Source organism: Gopherus flavomarginatus, chromosome 4 (genome assembly GCF_025201925.1).
Source record: "Gopherus flavomarginatus isolate rGopFla2 chromosome 4, rGopFla2.mat.asm, whole genome shotgun sequence".
Taxonomy (NCBI): Eukaryota; Metazoa; Chordata; order Testudines; family Testudinidae; genus Gopherus; species Gopherus flavomarginatus.
Window position 1 is genome coordinate 199,587,830 of NC_066620.1, and position 27,688 is coordinate 199,615,517.

Here is a 27,688-nt window from a genome sequence, read left to right on the forward strand (position 1 = left end):
GCTATCCCTCCCCCCAGAAAGCTGTCTTGTTGATTCTGAACCTTCACAAAGCCGTATGCTGCACAGCTGACTAAGACAGTGTAGAATGAGCGTCACCTATGCAATGCGTAATTTCCCCTTCCACAGAATTCCCGCCTGACCTTGGGCAAGTTACTTATTCTTTCTGCGCCACAGTTCTTCATCTGTAAAATGAGGATAATAGCAGTTCCTAACCTCATGGGGTGTTATGAAGATAAACACATTAAAGATTGTGAGGTGCTCAGATGCTATGATAATGGCCACCATAGACATTAAGTCCAGAAGGGACCGTTATGATCGTCTAGCCTGGCCTGCACGTTGAAGGCCACAGAACCTCACTCACCCACTCCTGTAATAGGCCCATAACCTCCAGCTGAGTTACTGAAGTTCTCAAATCTTGATTTAAATTTATAGAGAATCCACTATTTACTCTAGTTTAAACTAGCAAGTGACCTGTGCCCCATGCTGCAAAGGAAGACAAAAAACCCTCCCACAATCTGACTTGGGGGAAAAATCCTTCCAGACCCCAAATACGGCAGTCAGTTAGACCCTGAGCATGTGGGCAAAACCTACCAGCCAGACACCTGGGAAAAAATTCTCTGTAGTAAGTCAAAGTCCTCCCCACCTTGTGCCTCATCTCCAGATATTTGCTGCTAACAGTTGCAGATGGGCCACATGCCCTCTACAAATTTATCAAGCTCAGTTTTAAAACAGTTAAGATTTTTACCTCCATTACTTCTTATGGAAAGCTGTTCCAGAACTTCAATCCGCTGCTGGTTAGAAACCTTTGTCTAGTTTCAAGCCTAAACTTATTGATGGCAAGTTTATACATGTTTGTTCTTGTTCCAGCACTGGCCTTTACATTAAATAATTCCTCTCCCTCCCTGATGTTGTTCCCTGTGATGTGTATATATAGAGGACAATCTACATTTATTTTGTTAGGGTAAAGAAGCCAAGCTCCTTAAGTCTCCTCTCATAATGTAGGTTCTCAATTCCTCTGATCATCCTAGTAGCCCTTCGCTGTACCTATTCCAGTTTGAATCAATCTTTCTTAAACATGGGAGATGACAATTGCACACAATATTCCAGATGACGTCTCACCAGTGACTTCTGTACTGATAATAACACTTCCCTATCTCTACTGGAAATATGTTGCCTGTTGCATCCAAGGACTACATTAGCCTTTTTCACAGCTGCTTCACACTGGTGGCTTGTAGATATCCTGTGATTGACCAGTATACCCAGGTTTTCCTCCTCCTCTGTTACTTCCAAGTGATACATCCCCAGCTTATAGCAAACATTCTTGTTGTTAGTCCCTAAGTGCATGACATTGCATTTTCACTATTAAATTTCATTCTGTTTCTATTACTACAATTTTCAAGGTCATTCAAATCTTCTTGTATTATATTCCAATAATCTTTTCTATTGGCAATACCTCTCAATTTTGTGTCACCTGTAAATTTTATTAATGCACTCCCACTTTTTATGCCAAGGTCATTAATGAAAATGTTAAACAAGACTGTTCCTTGAGGAACTCCAGTATTAACCTCCTTCCAGCTTGACAGTTCACCTTTCAGCATGACCTGGTGTAGTCTCCCCTTCAACCAGTTCCTTACTCACCTTTCAATTTTTATATTAATCCCCATCTTCTCCAGTTTAATGAATAATTTCCAGTGTGGAACTCTATCAAATACTTCATTGAAATCCAAGTAGATTAGAGCTACTATTTTTTCTTTGTCTAGAAAATCAGTTATCTTCTCAAAGAAAGAGATCAGGTTGGTCTGGCATGATCTACCTTTTGTAAAACCATGTTGTATTTTGTCCCAATTACCGTTTGCCTGTATGTCTTTAATGACTCTCTCTTTCAAGATTTGTTTTAGTATCTTGCATACAGTTGAGATCAAAGTAATGGAACTGTCAATTCCAGAATCTCTCCCCCTTTTTTTTTAAATATACATATTATATTTGCAATTCTCCAGGCATAGGGTATGACTCCCAAGTTTATAGATTCATTAAAAGTCCTTGCCACTGGGCTTTCAATTTCATGTGCTAGTTCCTTTAATGTTGTTGGATGGAGGTTATCCAGGCTCCCCAGTTTGGTCCCATTAAGCTGTTTGAGTCTGGCTTCTACCTTAGATATAATTTCTGTTCCCATACCCTCGTTCCCATGACCCACCTTGCCACTGCCCCCAAGCTTTTTATTATCCTTATTAAAAGCTGAGGCAAAGTATTCATTTAGATGTTGGCCCATGCCTAGATTATCTTTAATCTCTACCCCATCCTCAGTGTTTCTTTTTATTTATATGGCTAAAGAACCTTTTACTATTGATTTTAATTTCCTTTGCAAGGTCCAACTCTGCTTGGCTTTTGGTACTTCTTACTTTTCCCCTGCACTTTCTGACCTCCAAGGGTTTATCCTTCCGTTTAGTTTAAACTGAATTAATTCATGATCACTCAAACCAAGGTTGTCCTTTACAACCAGTTCTTGCGTGGGGTCCTTGCTATTTACCAATACTAAATCTAAAATGGCATCACCTCTTGTTGATTCAGGGACTATTTAGTGAAGAAATCTGTTGGCTATAACATCTGGAAATAGCTAGGTCCTCCAATCGACATCCGGAAAATTAAGGTTTCCCATAATCATACAATTCCTGGTAGTATTTATTTCATTTAAAATAATAAAGCGGTTTCTATCCATATCCATCTTGGATGTTCCGGGTCTGTAATAGACTCCAAGCTCAATCCCAGTGGAGACTGTTACCTTTCATCCCCAAAGTGATTTTGACCCAAACATAGTCCATTTTATTTATTCCATCACTTCTAATTCTTTTACAGGCTATCTCGTCATTAATATACAGTGCTACTCCACCATCTCTTCCTTTCGTTCTGTCTTTCTTGAACAACATATTCCCTTCAGTACTTGTACTCCAATCACAAATACCATTCCATCACATTTCCATTATCCCTATAATATCTGGTTTCACTTCCTGCACCAGTAATTCTGGTTCCCCCATTTTGTTATGCAGTGCATTCCTTGAATTTGTGTACAGACATCTTAGTCATTTCTGCTTGGCTTCATCCAGATTCCTTACCTGATTAGGTACAATCATTTTACAGCCAGTATCGTCTACCTGTTACTGTCAGTGGAACTGGCACTTTCTTTCCTCTTGTTCCTCTACTCATTGTTCCTTTCTCCATTGCTATAACCTCTTTTAGCTGATTTTCCTCCCGCTCAATATTAGAGTCAGGCATAGAGATCATATGAGCATCTCCCAACCATCTCCCCTGAATTCCTTGTTTAAAGCTCTTTTAATCAGTGTTGCTTACCTCCACCACAGAAGTCTGTTTCCCTCCCAACTCAGGCGGAATCCATTGCCATGCAAACAGTTCTCTGTCCATGAATACCTACCAGTTGTTCAACAACTAAAAGCTGTCTTGCTAGTACCATTACCTGAGCCATTTGTTGATCTTCATAATCTTGTCTCACCTTCACTCTCCTCTTCTTGGGACAGATAGAATTCCACTGAAGATCACCTGAGCCTCCATTTCTTTAAGCGTCTTCTCCAGGCTGCCATACTCTTCTTTAATGCTTCTGAGCAAGAATCTAGCAGTATCATTTATTCCCACATGAAGGACAATCAGTGGATTCTTTCTTGCTTCCTTTAGGATCCTCTTCAGCCTCAGGTCCACATTCTGTATAAGTACCATAAATGGATACGCACACACACACGCGCGCACATGTGTTTTTGTTAGTAATTTTTTTTAAATCATAAGAGTTATTTGTATTTAATTAGGGTCATTTGTTTTTTCCCCATTCTTGTATTCCAGAATGTCTGAAAGATTAATTTTTGCTCACAAATTAAAAATGTGTGACAAAAGAAAAGTTCTTTGAAAAGAGACCATGCCTGGAAAGTTTTAGCCTGGAAAGTGAACATTTTGGAGCCACTGAAAACTGAGTTAGGATGGAAATGCATATACATCCTTAACTATAATGGTTGCTACCATCCCTGCTACTGTTGAGAACAATTTGCAATCCCATTTCAGTGCAGTTTTTCAAGAGATCTTACATTGGGCTATAACAAATACCATGTCGAGGGATGTAATAATTTATGCTCCATTCATTACACAGTTTCAGTGGGATAAACTTGAGTTATGAGCGTAGGTGTGTTTGCACATTGTCACTCTGGCCTCACCAATTAAATAGAGGAGGGAGATGACTAGTAAGCCATGGGGCCATAAATATATTTCAAAATTCAATAACCTGTTCTTGAGCAACTTCCTCTCCCTCTCCCCTTGCCCCACATAGCAGCTAGTTATGGGACCATTTTATATTGGTTTTTATTTAAAAAATAATAATAACAAGCACTGGCAATTGAATTCTCATGCAGTACGTAGCCATCACCAGTCTCACTTGTTGCTGTCAGATCTTTGTCGTCAGTCAAAAGTGATATCTAAACTAGTAGCATATGTTTGATGACATATGTACAAACAGTGATGTTTCCGGTGTTTGATCTTAACTTTTACTGAGAGCATCAGAAAATGATTTTAAGAATGGCAGCCATGGCATGGAAGGAGTGTGCTCATAAACAGGGTATTGGGTCTTAAATACACTTCTTAAACATGATTGGGTTCCTTGCAGCCCTTTCCTCTGCTAGTTATTGGTGTAATTGCCTGTCAGTATCATCTGATCGTGGAACTGCTGGGGGCATGGTGTCTTAGACCATGCAGTAGAAACTGCTAGCTGTTGACTTAGGTATGTGTTTCACTGCTCTCTGCTGAGTGACATGTCAATTCTGCTCAAGGAATAGTGCATTTGTGGGGGTGTACATTCAGGCATGATTTGATTCCCTCTAGATGGCTGGCCTACAGAAGATATAAACCTGAATACTAATACAACTATGGAGATTCTCCTTTAGCTCAGCTGGAGTGGGCCATTTGATTCCCAGCCACCTTCCAAAACAAGAACCCACAAAGATGTCCCCAGACATGCATGCAGGTTGCATAGATTTAGGGGCAAAAATGTAGAGAGACGGACTTCTCCAGAGATATAAAATAACAAAGTGCTGTGATGCTGGCAGCCATGGGCCAGCTCATGCCAAGGCCACTGGGCCTCACTGAACACTGACAAATGCAGAGCTGGAAACCAGTCTGGCCTGCCTTTGTGTTAGTATTGTTAAAAGAGTTATTAGAGTTATAAGAATGTGTTTAGTGTTTAGACTTTATGAAATGCTTGTAGGATGCTGCATGTATTCATGTTACTTATAATTAGGGTTGCCAGGTGTCTGGTCAAAAAGGGACCCTGGCATCTCCGCTCAGTGCTGCTGACCAGGCCATTAAAAGTCCGGTTAGCACAGGGCTGGCAGACTGCCTGCTCTGGCTCCACATAGCTCCCCGGAAGCAGCAATATCGCCTGGCTCCTAGGCAGAGGTGTGGCCATGGGGGCTCCATGCTCTGCCCCTGTCCTGTCCTCAGCACTGGCTCTGCAGCTCCCATTGGCTGGGAACCATGGCCAATGGGAGTGGTGAGCGCAGTGCCTGCGGGTGGAGGCAGTGCGCAGAGCCACCTGGCTGTGCCTTCACCTCAGAGCCGATGAACATGTCACTGCTTGTGGGGAGCTGCCTGTAGCCCATACCCTGGAACTCTTCTTGCACCCCAATCCTCTGCCCCAGCCCTGAGCCCCCTCCTGCAGCCCAAACCCCTCATCCCCAGCCCCACTCTAGATCCCTCACCCCTGCACCCCAACCTCCTGCACCATCCCGAATCCCGCTCACTCAACCCCTCATTTCTGGCCCCAGCTCAGAGCCCACACTCCCAGCCCAGAGCCTGTATCCCCTCCCATACCCAAAGCCCCTGCCCCAGCCCGGTGAAAATGAGAGAGTGAGTGAGGGTGGGGGTGAGTGAGTGGCCGGGGTTGGTAGAGTGAGCAGCAGCGGAGCCTCAGGGAAGGGGCAGGGCCTCAGGAAAGGTCCAGAGAAGGAAGGCAGGGCAAGGGTGTTTGTGTTCTTTTTTGTGCAATTAGAAAGTTGGCAAACGTACTTGTAATATTGATATCCCATGTTATAAGATAGTATTTAAGTGTTTGTTCTGGAACTATAAAAATGTTTGCTAAGACTGTAAATGCCCTCAATCAGAAGAGAAGCATTACCAAGTGTGAAATACTAGCTTACCACAAGAGGTCTCATCTTCTCCCCAACACAAGAAGGCCTATAGACACCAGTCAAACCACTTTGTTCATTGCTTCCCCCTAACCCATGAATCATAGAAGATTAGGGTTGTAAGAGACCTCAGGAGGTAATTTAGTCCAACCCTCTGTCAAGGCAAGACCAACCCCAACTAAATCATCCCAGCCAGGGCTTTGTCAAGCCTGACGTTAAAAACCTGTAAGGAAGGAGATTCCACCACCTCCCTAGGTAACCCATTCCAGTGCTTCACCACTCTCCTAGTGAAATAGTGTTTCCTAATATTCAACCTAAACCTCCCCCACTGCTACTTGAGACCACTGCTCCTTGTTCTGTCATCTACCACCACTGAGAACAGCCCAGCTCCATCCTCTTTGGAACCCCCCTTCCAAAGTAGTAGTAGTTGAAGGCTCCTGTCAAATCTGCCCTCACTCTTCTCTTCTGCAGACTAAACAAGCCCAGTTCCCTCAGCCTCTCTTTGTAAGTTATGTGCCCCAGCCCCCTGATCATTTTTCTTGCCCTCCGCTGGCCTCTCTCCAATTTGTCCACATCCTTTCCTTGGGGGGTGGGGGGAAGAGACAGCAAAATGTATGCTGGGGGAAGGGAACAAAAATTTCTGTTAAGGAGAAATTGTTATCACTATGCTGGTTGGAAGTTGGAGAGGGCAATATTTCTAAGCATAAGCAATGGATCACCAAGCTGCTTGGCTTGGGTTAGCCCTAAAGGAAATACAGAGCTTGTATGTATAACAGCTACTATCACCTTTTGGAACTTAAGACTGTAACTTGTTTGTGTGTATGTTTTTCTCCTTTAGGCTTGTAAATAGCTTTCCGTCCTTTTTCTTAGAGCTTGTACACACTTGAACTTATGTCAGTATAACTTATGTCACGATTTGATGTGTGAAAAAGCTCCCCACCCCATGACATAAGTTACACCAACCTAAGTGATGTTATGGACAGCTCTGGGTCGGCAGGAGATATATCTACTGCCTCTCACAGAGATGGTTTTATTATGCTGATGGGACAGCTCTCTCCCATCAGCACAGAGCGTCTGCACTAGCAATGCATCAGTACAGCTATGCTGCTGCAGTGATTCTAGTGTAGACTAGCCCTTAGTTAATGGTCATTTCATTAGTTTATTATAGAATTGGCAACAAGCATTGTCATTGGTGAGAAATCTAGTAAGTACTTGACCTGGGGTAAGTGTTTGGGACTGGGAGTAACCTGAATATTGTTGTGACTTTTGATATAACGGACAATCTGTCACAAAGACAAGCTTGCCTGGGTGGCTAGATAGACTGGTGTGTCCAAGGAGACTGTCTGTGACTCCAGGTAAGACTGTTATAGTGCTTGAGGAGTTCACACTTGTTATTTGGTTGGTGAAATCTAATTGTGTAACATACAACCAGTTTGGGGTTTGTGTCCAGTTCCTTGAAAGTCTGCCCCGAGGCTGGCACTCACAGTAGTGAACCACTCCCCGCAGCTTGACAAGTACATTTTAAAATTGTAAATTTGAGTTGATAGTGCCCCTTTTGATTACAGTGTGTAAAGTATTTTTAGACTATGATGCAAGAGCTGCTATAAAAGTCTTAAATTGTTTAAGCCTTAAAGCTACATTTCTGGTGCTAGTTTTCTGTGAGATGGCAGTCATTGCTCATAGAAAATCTCCCCCCACTATGTTTTTAAAAGATTTTTTAAAGATTTTTTGTTCTATTTACTGTACCCCCTTGTTGATGCACAGTGTGCCTCTAATTTTTGCCATAATCAGAAGTTGGTTTGTCACTTCCATGTCATTTTAAAAAGGTTGAGAGGCATCCTCATAAACTGCATGTCAGAAGGGCCATGAAATTCTGTTTGAACAGGACACAAGTATCATGAGTTTATTGAGAGCCCCCCAGAAGAACTATCCAAAGGTACTTGAATGGCTATTTCTGAAGCATAGACTGCTCAGGGCAAATCTTGCCCTGCGACCCTTCCCAGGAAAGCAACACCGCCTCTTGGATGAAGAGGTGCAAAAGGTTCCTAAACAACAATTACAAAAGCTGATATGTGGGCCTCTACACACCATTTTATTAGTCATAGAGTAGAAGGACAAACCTCTGCAGATGCAGTTTTAGGCCGAATTTTTCTTGTTTATGTTCTTGAGAAGTAGTCCCAATCTTTTGTTATAAGGAATGTGATATAAATCCCCTCTAGTACAATTGGAGAACATTCTTTAAGCGTAAATGGTATTTCTCTGATGGGCCACGTTTGTCTCTAATATGCCAGCTTCACTTGCCATTCTGCTGTATTACCAGTTGTCTTCTTACTAAAGTTGTTCACTTGCTACTGTCTTACAGTATGTCTGAGTTATATCTTTTGAGGACAGCCTATTAGTGGCTTAGGTTTGAACTTTCTAGGTATGTTTTTTCTACCTTACACTTAAGATAAAGTAGTCTCACTCAACAGCGCGAAGACATTTATGGTGGACAGGCTAATAGGAGCCACAGGACAGCTTGTGTCAGAGCTCAGAAATTCTGCCCATTCTGTGGTTGTCCATGATGATAACGTAAGTAAAACCACACATAGTGCAACACTGACCTTATCCAGCAGAAAAATACTAAGAAGTAATATCTCTTCAGCTATCATAATCTGGGATATTTTTCTTGTCTGATCTCATAATAAATTGGATTGTGTGATGCAAGTAAAATAGATGAGTTGCTGTAATGAACCAAATGTTCATGATTTATTAATGTGAGAAACTGTATTTAGCATTTATATATAATATCCTTCACTTCCTAATGCTGTACAAATGTCACAGTGTCACTTGGAGGATGTTCCCATTTTAAGGAGAGAGGGTTAAGTGACTTGCTCGAGGCCATGTGTAGTGGGATTTCAGGCCATCAGGGAAGAAAAAGGAGGGAGAACGCCCCCTTTTTGTGAATGTAGCTCCTTGTTGGTCAAGGTAGACAGGCCTAGCGGTCGGTGATCAGAGGGCTGTCCTTTATCCTCAGGGCAGTGAAGCCTAATGACCAGAGTCTACAGAGCTACCCTTGCTCTTGGAGCAGTGAAGCCGAGGGGCCAGAGTCCATGAAGCTGTCCTTGCTCTCAAGGCAGCGAGACCTCCTGGCCAAAATCCATGAAACTGTCTTTGGCCTCAGGGCAGCGATGCCTAATGGCTGGAGTCTATGTAGCTGCCTTAGTCGTCTGGGGAGCAGGGTCTAGTGATAGGTGTGGAAAGGGGCAGAGGGATTTGGGCCCATCCTACTCCACTGGGTCCCAACCCTAGGCCCTATGGAACCAGCAGTCCTGGCTTCAGTTCCCCTCTCAACAAACTTCCTATGCTTGCTTCTGAATCCTCCTCTGGAGTAGTGGCCTGCCAAATCCCGCATCCTCTGCAGTTGCCTATGGTCCCGCCATGATTCAGTGCCTTCAGCCTCCACAGGCTGGCACTCTAGTGGCTCCCTGGCAGGAGTCTGCAGCGTGTATCCACTCTCCTCCTCAGTCAGCCCAGACTGAGCTAAGCTGCCTCGTTTTATATACTGCTTCCAGCCAGAGCATGCCAAGCAAGTGCATGGGAGCATTGCCTCCTGGGCCCAAAGTGCCTGGCTAACCCTTGCTAGGGCAGTGTAGGGCTGGTACACCCCATCACATAATGTGGTGTGAAATTGTCAGAACTGGGATTAGAACTCAGGAGTTTCTGCTCCCCTGTTCTGTGCTGAGATGACTTGCCCACTGCTGGTATAATTTGCAGATGACAAAGTTTGGCAGAGTAGTAAATGATGATAAGGACAGGATAGGCATATGGAGTGATCTGGATTTCCTGGTAAACTGGCTCCACTCAAAGATTATACAGCTAAATGCAAAGTTACACATCTAGAAAAAAGGAATGCAGGCCACACCTACAAAATGGGGGACTGTATCCTGGAAAGCAAGGACTGAAAAGGAGTCTTATGAGAGGTCAGAGAGGACAAACAATTCATTGTGAGCTTCCAATGCAATACTCTGGCAAAAAGGACTAATGCGACCCTTGGATGTAGAAGTAAAGTAGTGAGTAGGACTAAGGAGGTGATTATATTTCACTACACGGCACTGCTGAGCCTGATCCTGTAATACTACGCTCAGTTTTGGTGTTCATATTTTTAAAAAGATGTTAAAAAATTGGAGAGGGTGAAGAAAAGAGCCACAAAAATTATTCAAGACCTGGAGAACCTTGAAGTAAGAGATTTAAAGAGCGTAATCTGTTTAATTTATCAAAAAGAAGATTGAAAGGTGACTTGATTACAGTATATAAGTATCTTCACGAGGAGAAAATAGTGGGTACTAAAGGGCTCTTTAATCTATCAGAGAGAAACATGAAGTAGAACCTCAGAGGTTACGAACACTTCGGGAATGGAAGTTGTTTATAATTATGAAATTTTCGTAACACTGAACAAAAGATTATGGTTGATCTTTCAGAAGTTTAGAAGTGAACATTGACTTAATACAGCTTTGAAATTTTACTATGCAGAAGAAAAATGCTTCTTTTAATCATCTTAATTTAAATGAAACAAACCACAGAAACAGTTTCCTTACCTTGTCAAATCTTCTTTGTAAACTTTCCTTTTATTATTTTAGTAGGTTACATTTTCACACTGTACTGTACTATATTTAATTTTTTTAGTCTCTGCTGCCTGATTGCGTACTTCCAGTTCCAAATGCGGTGAGTGGTTGACCAGTCAGTCAGGGCCAGATTTACACCTTCCGCACACCTAGGCACAGCATCTTAAGTGCCCCCCTGCTTACAGCTGACCTTTGTGTTGAATCCAGTTTTAGAGAGGAAAGGTGCCCCTAGAATGCCCTAGGCACATGCCTACTGCGACTAATTGGAAATCCGGCCCTGCGGTCAGTTTGTAGTGCTGGTGTTCGTAACTCTGAGGTTCTACTGTAAAAATAACCAATGGCTGGAAGCTCTGGCTAGACAAACTCAAATTGGAAATAAGCCTCAAATTTTCTACCATGAGGATGATTAACCACTGGAACAAACCGCCAAGGAAGGTGGCGGATTCTCCATCTTGATGTCTCTCAGTCAAGTCTGGATGCCTTTCTGGAAGATCTGTTTTTTGTCAAACACAAGTTATTGGGCTCAAAAACAGGTAATTGGGTGAAATTTAATGGCTATGATATATAGGAAGTCAGACTGGACAATCTAATGGTCATTTGCGGAGTTAATGAACTCTATGAATGAATCTATGAGTCTGTATGTGTTAAAATAAATGAGAATGGCAGGCGCAATGACAAATATGAAGGCTTTCTTTTCATCTTCCCCTCATTGGGATTGGTGAGGTGGACATTTCTTTGGTGCAAGATCCATGAAAGGTTTAATTTTCAAAAGGGCATATTTAGCAAGCTGTTAGAGAGGTTGGATGATGAATTGGTTCTAACTTGGTGTTTCATTCTTTGTGTATTGTCTCTTGAGATCCTGCTAGAAAGTTTGGGCGTGTGGAATTCCCTGGAAACTGAGTGACTGTTCTCTCCACCACATGCTCAGTCAGTATCCTAACTCTCTCATTTCAATTTTAAATTAAGATTGCTACAAACATAATCCCCTCTCCTGATGTTTGATTGGCACAATTTCACCTGTACTGCGAAATAGGCATGGTGGCGACTGGCAGGACTGGCCCAAATGATTGAGTAGGGGTTTTGCTTTGGGCTTACTTTATAACATCTCTTTGCTTTTAACATTTCAGGCGAGCTCTAGAATTCCCTTTGAGAAGAAGCCATACTCAACCGAGATGTCACGGCACCACAGCCGGTTTGAAAGAGATTATCGCACTGGGTGGGATCGCCGAGAATGGAGCTCCAATGGGAATCACGTGAACAGCAGTAACTGTAACAGTACAGCGAGCAGCAACTGCAACAACAGACCTGGGCTGTTGCCTTTGCCAATTGTTCCCTCTCGACTACCTACTCCAGCCACGGCTGCTTGCACCACAGTGAACAGTGACGTGAGAACGAGCCTTGTGGCCAACTCATCCGCAGCTTCAACTACCAAAGTAAGAATTTACTTGTTTTCAGTAATGACGAGTTAGAGGAAACTACAGATGGGGCAACACTTGTCCCCTTCAGAAGCCCCTTGTTTATGATGTGCCATGGGAATAAGAAGTCCAATGGCCTTTTGCCTTTTTCCTTCTGTTGGTCCTGATGTGTGCTGTTTGTGTAGTAAGATGACCTTCATGGGCTGGTGGAACTCCCACTTCGTTCCATCACTGAACAGAGAGAGCAATCAGTTCTGTATATCACAGAACGAGTTTCATGCTTTTATTAATTTTTGTGAAGCACTTAGTTCTCAATTTTGTTGCTGGAAATGATCCACCTTATTTGTCTAACTACCCGAGGAGTGTTCCAGGTTTCCTGTGCTGATCTATTTTTATGTCACAAAGAGCAGGAACTGAGCAAAGTGCATAGGGTTTTTTTGTTTTTTTTGCTTTTGTTGCTTGACCCTTCCCTGTAAGTTGTCCAGAGTGCCTTTCCACATTGCCATCTGTAGCATCATCACAGGAATAGTGGGAGCCCACAGTTGAGACAAGGCTATCTGCTTTTTACATAAATACAGGTTAAGAAGGAAGAAAATGTTAAAGAACAAAGAAATAAAATCACTAGTGGTTTTTTATTGATTTTATTCTACTGACTAGTAGTGTGTTTTGGCTTTCTTTTAACTTGTAGCTCCTCTTAAGTCTACAAAGCTAAAAAAAATTGTATCGGTGAAATATATTATTTGCCTTCCTGCATACAGAAATTACTAGGAAAGCTGAAGCGGGGTGGAGGGGAGCGCGGGGAGGAAGGGTGGTGGAAAACCCTAGCACATTGTAAAGGTATCCGTGGCTTTAGCCAGGCAAGCCACATGCCCTGCTGCTTTTCTTTTTATGATATTTACATTTTTCTTTCAACTTGCTTTCATGTTAATAAATGCAAGTGCCAAATACAACAGACGCAGACAGGGGAAAAGAAGACAATGAAGTTATTTAAAGTAAGCCAAGAACATGCTGAAATTTTACTGCAATACCATACCATATTGATTTTTTTTACACAGTAGAAAAACAAGGTCAATGCTGCAGAAGGAAACAGTTAGCCAAAGTTTACCATGTGAATGTTTTTTAAAAGGGTCCATAGTGTTTTTCATTAATTTTTATTTGACAACAGGCAGTAAGTTCCCAATGAAAATGAATATGGGATTTCCCCAGACGTCCTCCACGATAGATGCATTTTGGTCACGCTTTGTCTGGAGAAGATTATAAAGCAAGTTTTGAAGCCAGCATAGTGGTTTCATTCATCATGACCTCTGTACTGCTAAAAATCCAGCTGCTGGCTGGGGTTGATCGGCCTTTGCTGCAGATGTTTAACAGCCCATTGAGGCTGAACTATGATGCTAAAGTGTTTGCTTCTCAGGGAGAGGGAGGGAAAAATCAGCATTTTAAGTGTTTTGTGATCATATGTTAAATGTGAAGCATTTTCTAAATTATCTTATTAGGCAATTTCCTAGATGAGTTTTACTAGTAAGAATGGTTTTGACACCAACTAGATCAATAGGAAGAAAACAAACATTATGTAGATGATATAGAATGATCTTTACCAGGAAAGCTGCTAATGGCCTGTGTGATCTCCCATCAAATTCATGTATAAAATGTCCCAATGTCCCCACTCTCTCCTCTGTTGCTGAGGATTACCTGAGCAGGTCTGACAACTGAAACCACATGGATTGAGGGGGGAAAAGCTTGGGAAACAGAAGGGGTGAGGAATCTGAATAGTTGATTTAAGGGGATGTTGCCTAGGAAACTTCCCACAAACTACATGAGAAAGTTTTCTAAATGAAAAAGTGTGCTGTCTGTCTCGCATACTGCAGATTTACACTTGTGGTTCAGCTCAGATGATTAGTAGTATCCCAAACCAATGAGTTTGCCTCCAACTGTTGACTATCCAGCTAATGGTTAACCATAAAAATTTAAATCCATGTAATTGGAAAATCACAAACCAGAAGAATGCACAGTTGCTTGGTCTATTTTAAAAACAGATATATGCCAAGTTCTTAGCCCAGGATGGAGCCTGATAACTTGTGTTTTGGCTAAAGCATATCTTCCAGAAAGGCATCCAGTCTTGATTTGAAGACATCCAGAGATGGAGAATCCGGTAGCTCCCTTCCTACCTTGTTCCAGTGTTTAGTGACTCTCACTATTAAAAATGTGTGTCTAATTCTACTTTGAATTTATCTGGCTTCAGCTTTCAATGGTGATTTTATATTTATGGTCAGACTATTGATGAGAATGTTGAATAGCTTCAGGCCTAGTACAGATCTCTTCAGAACCCCACTGGAAACACCTCTATTCAGTGATGATTCTCCATTGACAACTACTCTTTGAGACCAGTCGGCCTAATCCAATTAACATGTGCTTTACTGATAGTATATGTTGGTATTTTTTAACTGCCCTACAGAAGTCTAAGTATATTACATCTGCGCAGTTACTTTTATCAACCAAACTTGTGATCTCATCAGAGAATTATACCAGGTTTGTTTGGCAAGACCTATTGTACATAAAATCTTGTTGACCACTACTAATTATATTTCCATCCTTTTCTTCTTTTTTAATTTGAACCCTAGGTGAAAAATTCAGAATGGATAAAAGGAAATATATTTTCACATAACCTGTCATTAGACTGTGGAACGCATTGTGACATGATGTCATTGAGCCCCAGAGTTTAAAGATCCATTGATGTTAAGTCCAGAAGGGCCCTTCAGAATATTTAGTCTGAGCAGACAAGATTATAAGAATATCCAGAATTATAATAACTAATGCTAACAAAAAGAGTACTGGAAGGGATATAAAACTTTGTTTTGGAGTTTAAGCCAATTTCTAACTATTAGGGATGAGGTGATACCTTCATGGAATACAGGTCATACCACATCTGCCTACTCTGAGGTTCCTTGCACCTTCTTCTGAAGCATCTGGTGTTGGCCATTGGTGGAGACAGAGTACTGGATTAGACAGATCTGATTCAGTATGGCAACTCCTGTGTTCTTAGAAGGTGGCCCCAAAAGAACTTGTGCTTCACATCACAGACAAAACATTGATATGTGTGGACAGACTATATTACTAAAGATATGATGCAAATCTTCAGTGTTTAATATTACTCGCTGGACATACCAGTAACTTGCTAATTGCAAGTGAAATGCCTTTCCACAAATCACACATACCTGTTTCTTATTGTCTTGAAAAATTGCATGTTTGGCCTGGGTTATTAAAAAGAAAAATGTGATTTTTTTTTTCATTTTTTACTGAACAAACAAATAAAAAAGGACTTTGGGCTACTGTCGCCCACACTTTACAAACATTGTTTAAGCCTCAATGCCCCTCTAAGGTATGTTAATGTTATAATCCCTATATAATGATAGAGAAAGTGAGACACAGAGAAATTGTGATTTTGCTCAAGGTCGTTGAGCAAGTATTCTCACCTTTTTGTCAAGTTAGGCCTCCTGACTCTCAGTCCTGTTTGCAAGCCACTGGGCCACAGAGCTTCCACCTGGGGATGGCTTATTCTGAATCCTAGGGTCAAAATCCCCAGTTGTGGAGTACTTTCTGCATTTGACGTCCTTTTAACTGCTGAAGTGTTTGGCAGGAGAAAGCAGGTGACTCATAGCACTAAAGGACAATGTGCAGCTTCATTTTGACACACTCTTAGTCCCATCGCGTATGATTATTTGGCTCATTTTTTTCTCCCATGGGTTTATTTGCTAGTAGAAACTATCAGGGAACTCCCCATAAAACTGCAGCATTATTTAAGATATAGGCAATGAACACTCTAGAATCCGATTAAGGGCGCCACACAATATTCCAACCATGTTATCTGTTCATATTAGAAGCACCTCTATTCTCTGTTGCTTTTCCAAATTACTTTCTGTGTTACTTGTACAATTTTCTCCATCAAAGCTTCTGCATCACAGCTGCAATTTAGAAGTGTTGTCATGGGCGGTAATTTGAAATTTTATTACCTAGAGATTTTTTGGTTATAGAACATTTACTTTTATTATCTGGATATTATTTTTAAATGCCTGAAAAGATTGATACGTCAACAGGATCTGTGCGGTGTCAGGCACTGTCTGATTATTTTTTGTTCGGCATTAATTTAAAAAACCCTTTGCCTGGAAAATGAATTGATTCCTAAGCCCCCACATGCTTAATGATTTGTTAATTTCAAGGTTAAACTTATGACAATGGGTATAAAAAATCCAGTCTCAAATTCTGATAGGATTTTCTTCAGCATAAACAAGGGTAACTGTCTGTAGTATGGTTACTCTGAGTTTATCAGGGAATGACTGAAATCAGAGCCTGGCCTTCTATGTTTACAGTGGTCCCATAAGATTTAAGGGTTTTGTGTTGTTGCTAGCAGAGTTTTGATCCTAGGGTGGTTCGGCTCAAAGGAAATGTGGGAGGGGAGAAGGAGAGTGTAAAATGTTTGTTAACCTCTCTGGAAAGCAGCACAGGGAATGCAGAGGGAGAAATCAACCTGTCTCACCATGCTGTGGCTTAACCAAGTCATATAAAACAAATGAGCAGGAAAGTGGGGGAAATTCTTGTTTTAAAGGAGAAACAAATTTGTATGGCTGTAGAATGCATTGTAAAAAGAAATAAGATAAAATGCCATAAAGGTAAAATGTTAACACATTTATTTCCTTTGAGATCCAAAATAATTTAGTTCCCCTACCCCAACTGGTAAAAGGTTCTCACTCTTCAGTCTGTTACCTGCCAACTGTTTACTGTACATAGAATCATATGATTAGAAGGGACCTCAACGGTCATCTAGTCCAGTGACTCTCAAACTTTCCAGACTTACTGTGCCCCTTTCAGGAGTCTAATTTGTCTTGCATAACCCAAGTTTCACTGCACTTTAAACCTACTTGCTTACAAAATCAGACACAATAATACAAAAGTGTCTCAGCACACTTACTGAATTTCAGCGTATAGTACATAGAGCAGTATAAACAAGTTGTTGTATGAAATTTTAGTTTGTACTGACTTCGCTAGTGCTTTTTATGTTGCCTGTTTTAAAACTAGGCAAATATCTAGATGAGTTGATATACCCCCTGGAAGACCTATGTGAACCCTGAGGGGTACATGTACCCCTGGTTGAGAACCATTGATCTTATATAACCCCTCTGCCAAGATGCAGGATTTCTTGTGTCTAAACCATCCAAGACAGATGGCTATCCAGCCTCCTTTTGAAAACCTCCAGTGAAGAAGCTGCACAGCCTCCCAAGGCAGTCTGTTCCATTGTCCTGCTGTTCTTACAGTAAGGAAGTTTTTCCTGAGGTTTAATCTAAATCTGCTATGCTGTAGTTTGAATACATTTCCTCCTGTCCTGCCCTTGGTAGCAAGAGAGAACAATTTTTCTCCATCTTCTTTATGGCAGCCTTTCAAGTATTTGAAGACTGCTATTATAGAATATCAGGGTTGGAAGGGACCTCAGAAGGTCACCTAGTCCAACCGCTGCTCAAAGCAGGACCAGTCCCCAGACAGATTTTTCCCTAGATCCCTAAATGGCCCCCTCAAGGATTAAACTCACAACCCTGGGTTTAGCAGGCCAATGCTCAAACCACTGAGCTATCCCTCCCCCCATAATTGCCTCTTTTCCAAACGAAACATATCCAGTTCCCTCAGCCTTTGTTCATATTTGCATTCTATCCCTTTGATCATCTTTGTCGCTCATCTCTGGATCCTTTCCAGTTTTTCTGTATCCTTTCTATACATTGGTGACCAAAATTAGACCCATTACTCCATCTGAGGCCTAACCAATGCTGAGTATAGCAGTACTATTACCTCCTGTAATTTACATGTTATGCCTCTGTTAATACAACCTAAAATTGCATTTGCTTTCTTTGCATCGCATTGCTGACTCAAGTTGAAGGTATGATTCACTACAACTCCCAGGTCCTTCTTAGCAGTGTTGCTGCCAAGCCAATTTTTCCCCAGTTTGTATTTGTGCATTGGGTTTTCTTCCCTAAATGTAGCACCTAACATTTGTCTTTATTGGATTTCATTTTGTAGTCTATAGTCCATTTCTCCAATTTATCAAGATTCCTCTGAATTTTAAGTCTATCCTCCAAAGTATTGGCAACCATCCTTAGCTTTGTGTCATTTGCAAACTTGATCAATATGCTCTCTATACCTCCATCCAAGTCATTAATTAAGATGCTAAACACCACCAGGCTCAGAACAGATCCCTGTGGAACCCCACTTGAGACCTTCCTCCAATCTGGCATCATTCCATTAATAAAGGGGTGGGCAATAATTTTTGCAGGGGGGCCACTCCATGAATTTTGGTAAGTCGCCAAGGGCTGCACATTTCTACTATATTAATGGAGGTGTTGCGGGGAATGAGAGGGAGTTTGGGTGCAGGAGAGACCTCCGGGCTGGTGCAGAGTGCTGGGGTGCGGGAGAAGGTGAGGAGTGTGGGCTCTGGGAGGGAGTTTGATGCAGGTGGGGGCTCCAGGCTGGGGCAGGGGATTGGGGTGTAAGAGGGGGTGGATGGGAGTTTGGGTGCAGAAGGGGGTTGTGATCTGGGGCAGGGAGTTGGAATGTGGGCGGAGGTGAGAGATGCAGGCTCTGGCCGGGAGGTGCTTACCACAGGCGGCTCGTGGCCAGCAATGCAGCAGGACTCAGGCATACTGCCTCTATACCATGGCCCCAGGCTGCTCCCAGAAGTGGCTGTGGCTAGCTGCTGCTGGAACATCTCTGTGCATCCCTTGAGGGGAGGAGGGCAGTGGGTCTCAGTGAGTTGCCTGTACCTGCAAGCACCACCTCTGCAGCTCCCGTTGGCTGGTTTCTGAAATGAGGACAGTGCTGGGGGTGAGGGCAGCATACCAAGCCACCTCCTCCGCCACCAGCAGCGTAAAGAGACATGCCAGCAGCAGCCGGCCACTTCTGGGAGTGATTTGGGGCCACAGCAGGCAGCCAGCCTGCCTGAGTGCCCACTGCGCTGTGGGACTGTTAGTAGCCCGCAGATTGCAAAGGGGCAGCCAAAGAGCCGGGCGGGCCAGACAGAAATGTTAGATGGGCCGGATCCCCCCTTTTTAAATATGGGCACTACATTAGCCCTTCTCCATTCTTTCACGACCTCTCCCATCATCCATGAGTTTGTAAATATTGTTGCCAGTTGCTCCGAGATTTCTTCAGCTAATTACTTCAGTACCCTTGGGTGAATAGCATCTGGCCCTGCTGATTTGATTTCATTCAAGTTGGTCAGGAGATATCTGACATGTTCTTTACTCATCCCTATCTGCATCCCTTCTTCTTTATTGTCTGTGGTAACTTTGCTGGTCATTCAGTCATATTTATTTTTTGTGAGAAGACTGAAGCAAATTAGGCATTCAGCAGCTCTGCCCTCCTGTCGTCTTCCATTACCAGCTCACCTTCTCCATTGATTAGCAGACCAACACCATCCCTGATCTTTCTTTTTTGACTGACATATTTGAAGAACCCCTTCTTGTTGTCTCTAACATTTCTTGCTATCTGTCACTCATTCTTTGCCTTGGCCTTCCTTTCTAGTGAAGATCTGCTAAATCAACCACCAATCGCTCTTCTGTCGACCTTCACATTCACAACTAATTTATCCCTGTTAGTCAAAAGTAGATCCAAAATGGACAACCCCCTAGTTGCTAAGAATTTGCAGGACGTATTACGTTTTGCTGCAATAGTCTTCCAACAGATATCAGGGAAGTTAAAATCCCCCATTAATAAATGTTCATGTGTGTTAGCTAATCTTGTTATCTGCTTTCAGAATGACTTATTCATTTCCTCTTCCTCATTTGGTGACCTGTAATACACCCCCACCATAATGTCACTACTGTTCTTTTCCCTTCTTATCCTTACCCAGAGATTCTCAGGTCTGTTGCTCGCTTCCCCTTGGAGCAAGTTTATACATTCTTGACATACAGCACAACACCTCCTCCTTTTTCCCCATACCTATGCTTTTGGAACAAGCTATCTCCTTCAATGCTGGTATTCCAATCATGGGAGTTGTCTGTCCCACCAAGTCTTTGTGTTGCTAATTAAGTCATAATTTTCTTCATTTACCATGACTTCTAGGTCACCCTATGTGTTCCACGTACTCCTTGCATTTGTATACAGGCATTGAAGAGATTTTGCAGACTACCCTGTTGCTTTTCTGTTTGCCTTTTTAATGCAGTTGTAATTTCTAGAAATTATCCCCTTTCCCTTGTCTTCGTTACTTGAGCCTAGATATGCTTTGGCCAGATTTTTTTCACTGCCCACCATATGGCCTAGGTTCCTGGAACATTAACTCATTGTCAAAGAAGCCAAAGTACTACCACAGTTTGACGGTCCTTGCCTGGGCCTTTTTCCTTCAACAGGGAGGATGGACAAGAACATCACTTGTGCCCAAAACTCTTCTATCCTTCTTCCCAGAGCCATGTAGTCTGCAGTGATTCATTCAAGGTCATTCTTGGCAATATCGTTGGTGCCTATGTGGATAAGTAGGCACTGGAAGCAGTTGCCCCTCGCCTGGTTCACACTCCAGTCAACCACTCAAGGCCCACCTGCACCAAAGCATTTCCAACTCACACTTTTCAAACAGACATACACACAGTCAAACAGTTCCTGTAACTAGCTTCAGTCAAACCAGGGGTGGGCAAACTTCTTGGCCCGAGGGCTACATCTGGATAGGGAAATTGTATGCAGGGCCATGAATATAGGGCTGAGGCAGGGGGTTGAGGTGTGGGAGGAGGGTGTGGTGTGCAGGAAGGGGCTCAGGGCAGGTTGGGTGCAAGAGGGGTTCAGGTGCGGGCTCCAGCCGAGCACTGCTTACCTTGAGCGGCTCCGGGGGTGGCAGCAATGCTCAGTGAGGCTAAGGCAGGCTCCCTGCCTACCTGGCCTCATGTCACTCCCAGAAGTGGCTAGCATGTCCGGCAGTGGTTCCTGAGGGTGCGGAGGGGGAAGGGAGGAGGCTGCGCCATGCGCCTCCGTTGCCTGCAGGTAACACCCACAAAGCTCCCACTGGCCATGGTTTCCGGTTCCGGACCAATAGGAGCTGCAGGGGCAGTGCCTGCAGGCGAGAGCAGCGCACAGAACCCTCTGCCCCGCTCTCCTTCAGGGACCGTAGGGATGTGGTGCTGGCTGCTTCTGGGAGCTGTGCGGGGCCAGGGCAGGCAGGTAGCCTGCCTTAGTCCCACTGTGCCACGGGGCTGACAATCCCACGGGCCAGGTTGAAAGCCCTGACTGGCCAGATCTAGCCTGCGGGCCGAAGTTTGCCCCCCCCCCAAGTCAAACACTGGCCAAACAAATGATCATAGCAGACACTCAGGTATTCAGATACATATTGTTGTATTTAGTATTGTAAGATCTTGTCCTTTCAGTTCTGAGATGATAACTGCGTAAGCTGGTGTTTGGCTTCTGTAAATATTTAAAATACCGATTAAGCAGAGGAAAAGTAAACATGAATTGTTTTTCAAGTTGTGCCTTATGTTGTACATGACTAATTACATGCAACAATTTGTTGCTCTACACAGTCACTAAAATGTATGTACTCTTACTATTATAAAACATAAGCGGCTTGCATAAAGAGAGATTATAAATATTGGAATGTGTGCTTGCTAGAAAACAGTAAATATACCATGATAAAATATACGTGACTTGTAGTGCAGCGTCTCTGCACGGGGCTACTGTAGGGTCCCATGGGGTCTGGTATTGACAGCTGACACTTTTTTGTCAAAATTTCTTATGGAACACTGTTCTCCTTGGGTAGTCCGTCACTTCTTTTGATCTGGACTCAGTGGAACGGCACATACCAAGTGCAGAGGTGAAAAGAGTTGCATTTCAGAGCCTTCCTTTTTTTTCCCTATGATTACTATGATTCCAAGTCAGATTTCAGACTGTGTGTGTCAAAAAGTACAACAATGTCTAGGGAAATGGGTTACCCTTCCAAGGACTTGCAGGGGGAAAAAAAAAAGTTTAAAACGTAGCACAGTCTGTGCTTTGTGGTTTTCCAGATGCAAGCCTTTTCCTCTGTTAGGTGAAGGATACTGTTGTACACACAGGCCTAATTGGATCACTATAAGTTTTTTTTAAATCTGCCATCTCAAGAAACATCAAAAGATCAGAGCAATGTTCCCAGATGCATTAGCACTGATATATTTGTAAGGGTAGACAGAGGCATTTTCCCTACCCTCCTTGTAGTTCACTGGGTCTGAAAGTTCAGCAGCTTTGCATGATTTGGTAAATACCTTATGATGTGATGTGCTATTTAATGTGGTCCACAGCTTCCAGACTTCTGTGTGGCTTCCCCTTCTTTAGGAATTTCCCTATATAACCAGTGCACTTCTTCTTTCTTTAATCTTACACACCTTCGGGGCACAGGGCATATGCTATTTTCTGAAATGTATATTGGTCTTGTGCTGGTCTGTTCAGGCGTCTGAGTGTCATGATGGTGGATCTGGCTTCTTTCTCTCTTGTTCTGCATAATGTTTCTCCAGGTTGCCCACTTTTTCTCTTCCCGGTTGATGTCCATATTATCGCTTTTTGTGGAAGTCATGCCGATGGCATCCTTAAAGCATGCCCTAAATCAGTGGTCCCCAACCTTTTCATCCGGCGGGCGCCAGACGAAGGACCGTGGCAGCGGTGGTCGAGCATCCGAAATGTCAGCGGCAAGCGGCGTCATTGAGAGGCGTCGCCCCTGAAATGCCGTTGAATTTCAGCGGATGCTTGACCGCTGGCCAGGATGTGGGTGCACCACGTTGGGGACCCCTGCCCTAAATAGTTTCATTGTAGTCTTCTTACCATGTTTGATGCTGTAAGTTGGTTGCTCCACTGGCATTTTCTCATGTTGTTGCAAGAAAGTCTGTCCAGTGGACTCTGAATATCTTCAACTCAAAGGAACTACCTGTGGATCTTATCAATTTTGGCTGTAGATTTCCATGAGTCTGCTCCATAAAAGAGGCCAGACATGATGCTGGTATTAAAAAATTAATATTTTGCATCTGTGCCAATCATGCTACTTTTCCAAATTTTTTCAAGTTTATAGAAGTTTGCTGATGTTGGTATTTGTTACTTGACATCTAGCATGGTGTCACCATCACTGCACATCTCACTCTCTAAATAAGTAAAAAGACTTACTTCTAGCATTTCTCCATCTACTCTGATGCCTGCTTTCGGGACACTGATAGTCATATATTTTGTCTTGTCCTTCTTGATCAACAAGCCAGTTTGTTTTGCTGTGTCTGCCAAAAGCAGGGTCTTTTCTTCCATTAAGTTCTGTGTTGAACAAAATGGACAATGTCAGGAAAAGCACGGTCATCCAGTTGTGCTTTATCATTTGTCCTTAACTATCTTGGTTGCCTTCTACAGTTACTTTCCTCATGACAGTAGTCATTGACCAGTGCAAACAGTAGAGGGGACATAATATATACAGCCTTGCCTTACTCCAGTGGTCAGTGCAAACCGCTGGCTGATGATGTCACCATCTCAAACTGAACATTTGGCCTTATGTAGGTTTTTAATCATTCTAATTATTTTTTGCTAGTATTCCATCATATATCATAGTTTCCCAAAGACTATTTCTATATAAGATATCAAAAACCTCCTGAAAATCTGTAAAACAATATGGTCTGCACATGATCTCTGTGGTGTAAAACCTGCTTGTTCCTCTCTATGCTGGAGATCTGTTTGTTTCTTGATACATTCCAAGATAATGTTGAGCATGATTTTCCTAAGAATAGAGAGTAATGTGATTTCTCTCCAGTTATTGCAGTTCGTAAGGTCACCCTTCTTTGGCAGTATGACTCTAAGAGGAATCTCTTCCACTGGGTTTGGTTCTTTTCTTCATTCCATAGTCTATTCGAAAACACAAGGAAAGTATGGAGGGATTTTTTTTTTTTGGCCACTGATTTTAAGTATTTCTCCAGTAATGTCTCTAGATGTATTCCCATTTTTGAGTTTTCTTCTGGTTTTCTAACTTCTTTCATTGTGACATATTCAAAATCAATATCAAGCTCTGGTGGTAGGTCTTCATCACATATTTCTAGTGGTTCATTTGGGCTTGTTCTATTTAAAACAGCCTGAAAATGTTCTGCCCGTCTTTTCCTTTGTTCTTCCTCTGTACTAAGAGTCTTTTCGTTTGCATCTTTAATAGTGGACTTGCAGTACTGCTAAAGTTTCCTAGATGTCCTAATTAATCCATATAGTTAGTAAATAACCATGCTCGTTTTTTACTTGCAATGTGTTTATCATCTGTTGAAAGATCTAAGAGGTCAGGCCAGATTCTAGTCCCAGCTCCCTTTGAAGATGAAAGGCAGTGTGTTTGCAGCACTAATTAATGTAGTGAAGTAATTACAAAATCACAAACATGGCAATTTTGGGTAAAAGGGGAGGGGGTGTTTCCAGACCTTGTTTGGATCCAAAAGTATCTTGACTTCTGAAAATGATAAATATCAGTAATATCCAGTAAACAAAATGTGTGCTGGCCAAGAGGTGAGTGATGGATTCTTTGAAGTTCTTTTTATTTCCTATTCCTACCTTTCATTTCAAATTTTGTTTTAATATTGCTTAATATCAACAGTAGATACAATTGATGCAAGAAATATTAATACAAATCATTGTTGTCATCATCAAAATTCCCCTGGTTTCAAAATCTTCCTTTTTTAAAAAACAAAACATAAAACCTTTGCACTTGTATAGAAGGTTTAGCTTCATGTTTGTTTGTTTGTTTGTTTGTTTATCATTGCAAATGCTTAATTTTGCCAGGTGGTCTACGGAAATTTCTTGAAAGAGAACTAATTTTTTTTCATTCAATGAAATGTTGACTGCAATCATGCATTGGCAGAACAAAATTAGGAAACATTTTAGAGGGGTTGGAGAAGGCAACAGTTTTCTAAGGGGTCTCCATGCAGACTCTGATTTTGAGTCTGCAGTTTTGCAGCTGCGGTTGGATGGTTGAATGTCTACAGTCTGTCATTTGTCTTCGCAGTTTATGATGGGCAAAAATTAGTAGCACTTTTTGAAGCCTAATCTATATCAGGCAAAAAAATCTTCTTAGTTTTATTTTTGTTGGGAGGATTGTTTTGTTGATACTACCATTTCATTTGCCTTCTTCAACTTAGAAATTGCTTGCAAAACAAGAGAAGTGAACTAAGCCTGACCAGTTAGCTCAGAGACCTGTGCCCCTCTCTGCATGTTATTTCTGACGGAGTTCACTTATCGTGTTTCCTTTGGGTTCACTTGTAGGTTTTTCCAGTTCCAAGGCTGGTTTTCCTCTTGCCTTGGAGGTTAACACTTACCAAGTCATAAAAGCCTGGGTCTTTGTTGTTGGCTTCTATAACATTTTGTTCTTGGAAGATACACACTTTCCTAAAATAATAGGCATGTGTTTTAATTGGTGTGTTGGAGGAATTCACTGTTCAAAATTCTCCCACAAGTCTATTTGCCTCTTCTTTTTTTAACTGTGTTCTGCTGCTGTCAGGCTGAAATATGTGGTTGCTACCCGCTACGATATAGTGTCTCCAAACTGATGCACTTTTGAAAACAAAACAGAAGTTCTATTAAGAAATATGTGCTGTCTGTAAAGCAGCATTTGTCTCTAAAGTTCAGTGCACCCACTGTGTAAATAATAAGTAATGATTAATAAATAAAAAATTTCCCATGTCACAAGACTACTTTTACATTCCGTGATCGTGGATCTTTCATAATAATCCTAGAACAAAATACTGAGAAGTACATGAATAATATTTATTATTCCTAAGTTGTTGCACAAATACGTCAAGAAATGGAGACTTTTTTGGCTTGATAACTGCAAGATTCTAGAACATATGCTGTTTATATGATAATAATATATACATATAAAGTAACTTTCATCCCAAAGGATTCCAAAGCATTTTACAAAATACATACGTACAGAGTCACTGAAGTACTGCCCTGAGCAGGAGGGAATCCAATTACAGTGGAGATACCTGTTCTGTGTTCAGGGAAGGAGAAGCAGTGACAGGCCCTCACTATTATCCATTTGCCTTGCCCTCTTATATGTGGTTTCCCCTCTAGATTTTGTGAGCTGCATTGCATATCATGTTACATGTTACATTGAGTAGCCACCCTATGTAATATGTGGTGGAAACCCTATAGACTGCTGTAGAAAGGACTCTGTGAAGGAAAGATTCAAAGAAATAGAAAGGTAACATTGGGATATATAGTATAAAAGATAGCCCCCATCTGTATTTCCTGCTTAATTTAATTTCTAGAAGCTTATGATTGGTCCTGCCAGAGGCTTTCAGTTAGGGCTTGGCTCTGTAGCAATGGCATGAAGCAGTTACACTGAACATTGCTGGAATCAGTCTTTCTGTAGCCTGCCTCCTTACTGTGATCATCTTTTGAGGCTGAGTTGGCAAGGGAGGGGCTTTGTATATATATTGTCTAAGAGAACATAACTGTCAAACTCCTCAGGATCCCCTGACTACTTTTTCCTTCTCACATGTTCAGCTCCCAGTCATAAGGTTCAGCATGGCAGCCATCATTCTACCCTTGGAGAAAGACTGAACAAGGCTCCTTTCAAAGCTGTTAAGTGGGAACCAGCAGACTGGAGGAAGAGACATCCGTATTCTTGCCATTTCCCCCCAATTTTCCTATCCTAGGCCAGTTAACTCAGATTCCCCTGACATTTCCTAGGGTCTTAACGGGCTTTACTGGAGGCAGCATTTCCTATTTGTAACTGAAATATATGTTGTTTTACGCAACATCCTAGTGAAAACCAAAACCAAAACAGCACCAGCATTCCCAGCACCTGTGTAAACCTTTCCTTGTATTTCAGCAGTATTTCTATATAGACTATCCAAATCAGCCCACTGCAGCAGAAAATCCCTCAGTAGATAATATCCCTGAGAAGTAAAATGGGTAGAAAATAAAATAAATGGGTAGGAGGAGCATGAATATTTTCACAAAATTTCTTTTGTTTTTGACAGTTTCCAGTTAGCTCTGCTTATAATGGAAATGACTTAATGTTGGCATGAGTTAAATGGGTTGTAACTGGGATTCACAATTTCACAGCCTACTGAGATGAAACTTGGAATGGCTGGGGGGAACATTCTCACCTCTGTTTTGTGCTATTCTTTTAACCTGCCTGCAGACTCAATAGGACAGTGGTTCATCAGTTTTGCATTGTGATTAGAGTCATTGCAGCCAGGAGAGTTCATGATTCTCATTCTTTCTTTTTAAATAGAAGCTGATGTTCTAGAGACCGCAGTAGAAGCCACAGAAAGAGCCTGTTTCTGTTGTTTAGTAGAAGTCTTTGTGGCACTGATTTGCAGAGAACCACAAATAGCTAATGCCTTCAGTTCCCGTGCCAGAGTGAAGAATGTGGTCTTACACATTTCAAGTGGCAGAAAATGAATTTTTGGGGTCTGGAAATGAGAGACCATGTTAGTTATCAGATGAATGCTGACATATATCTAGTATGAAAAAGCATGTTATCAATTAAATGCTGAAG

General features: G+C 42.1%; 1 protein-coding gene across 2 annotated transcripts in view; it reads left to right on the forward strand.

Moving 5' to 3' along the window:
- Positions 1–27,688, forward strand: part of KLHL29 (kelch like family member 29) — a 475,551-nt gene that overhangs the window by 114,427 nt on the left and 333,436 nt on the right. For both annotated transcript variants that reach the window (XM_050950742.1, XM_050950741.1), the window contains exon 2: positions 11,905–12,210. In XM_050950742.1, the coding sequence (XP_050806699.1) occupies positions 11,950–12,210 (261 nt within the window). In that variant the 5' untranslated portion in view covers positions 11,905–11,949. The remainder of the gene's footprint in view (positions 1–11,904; positions 12,211–27,688) is intronic.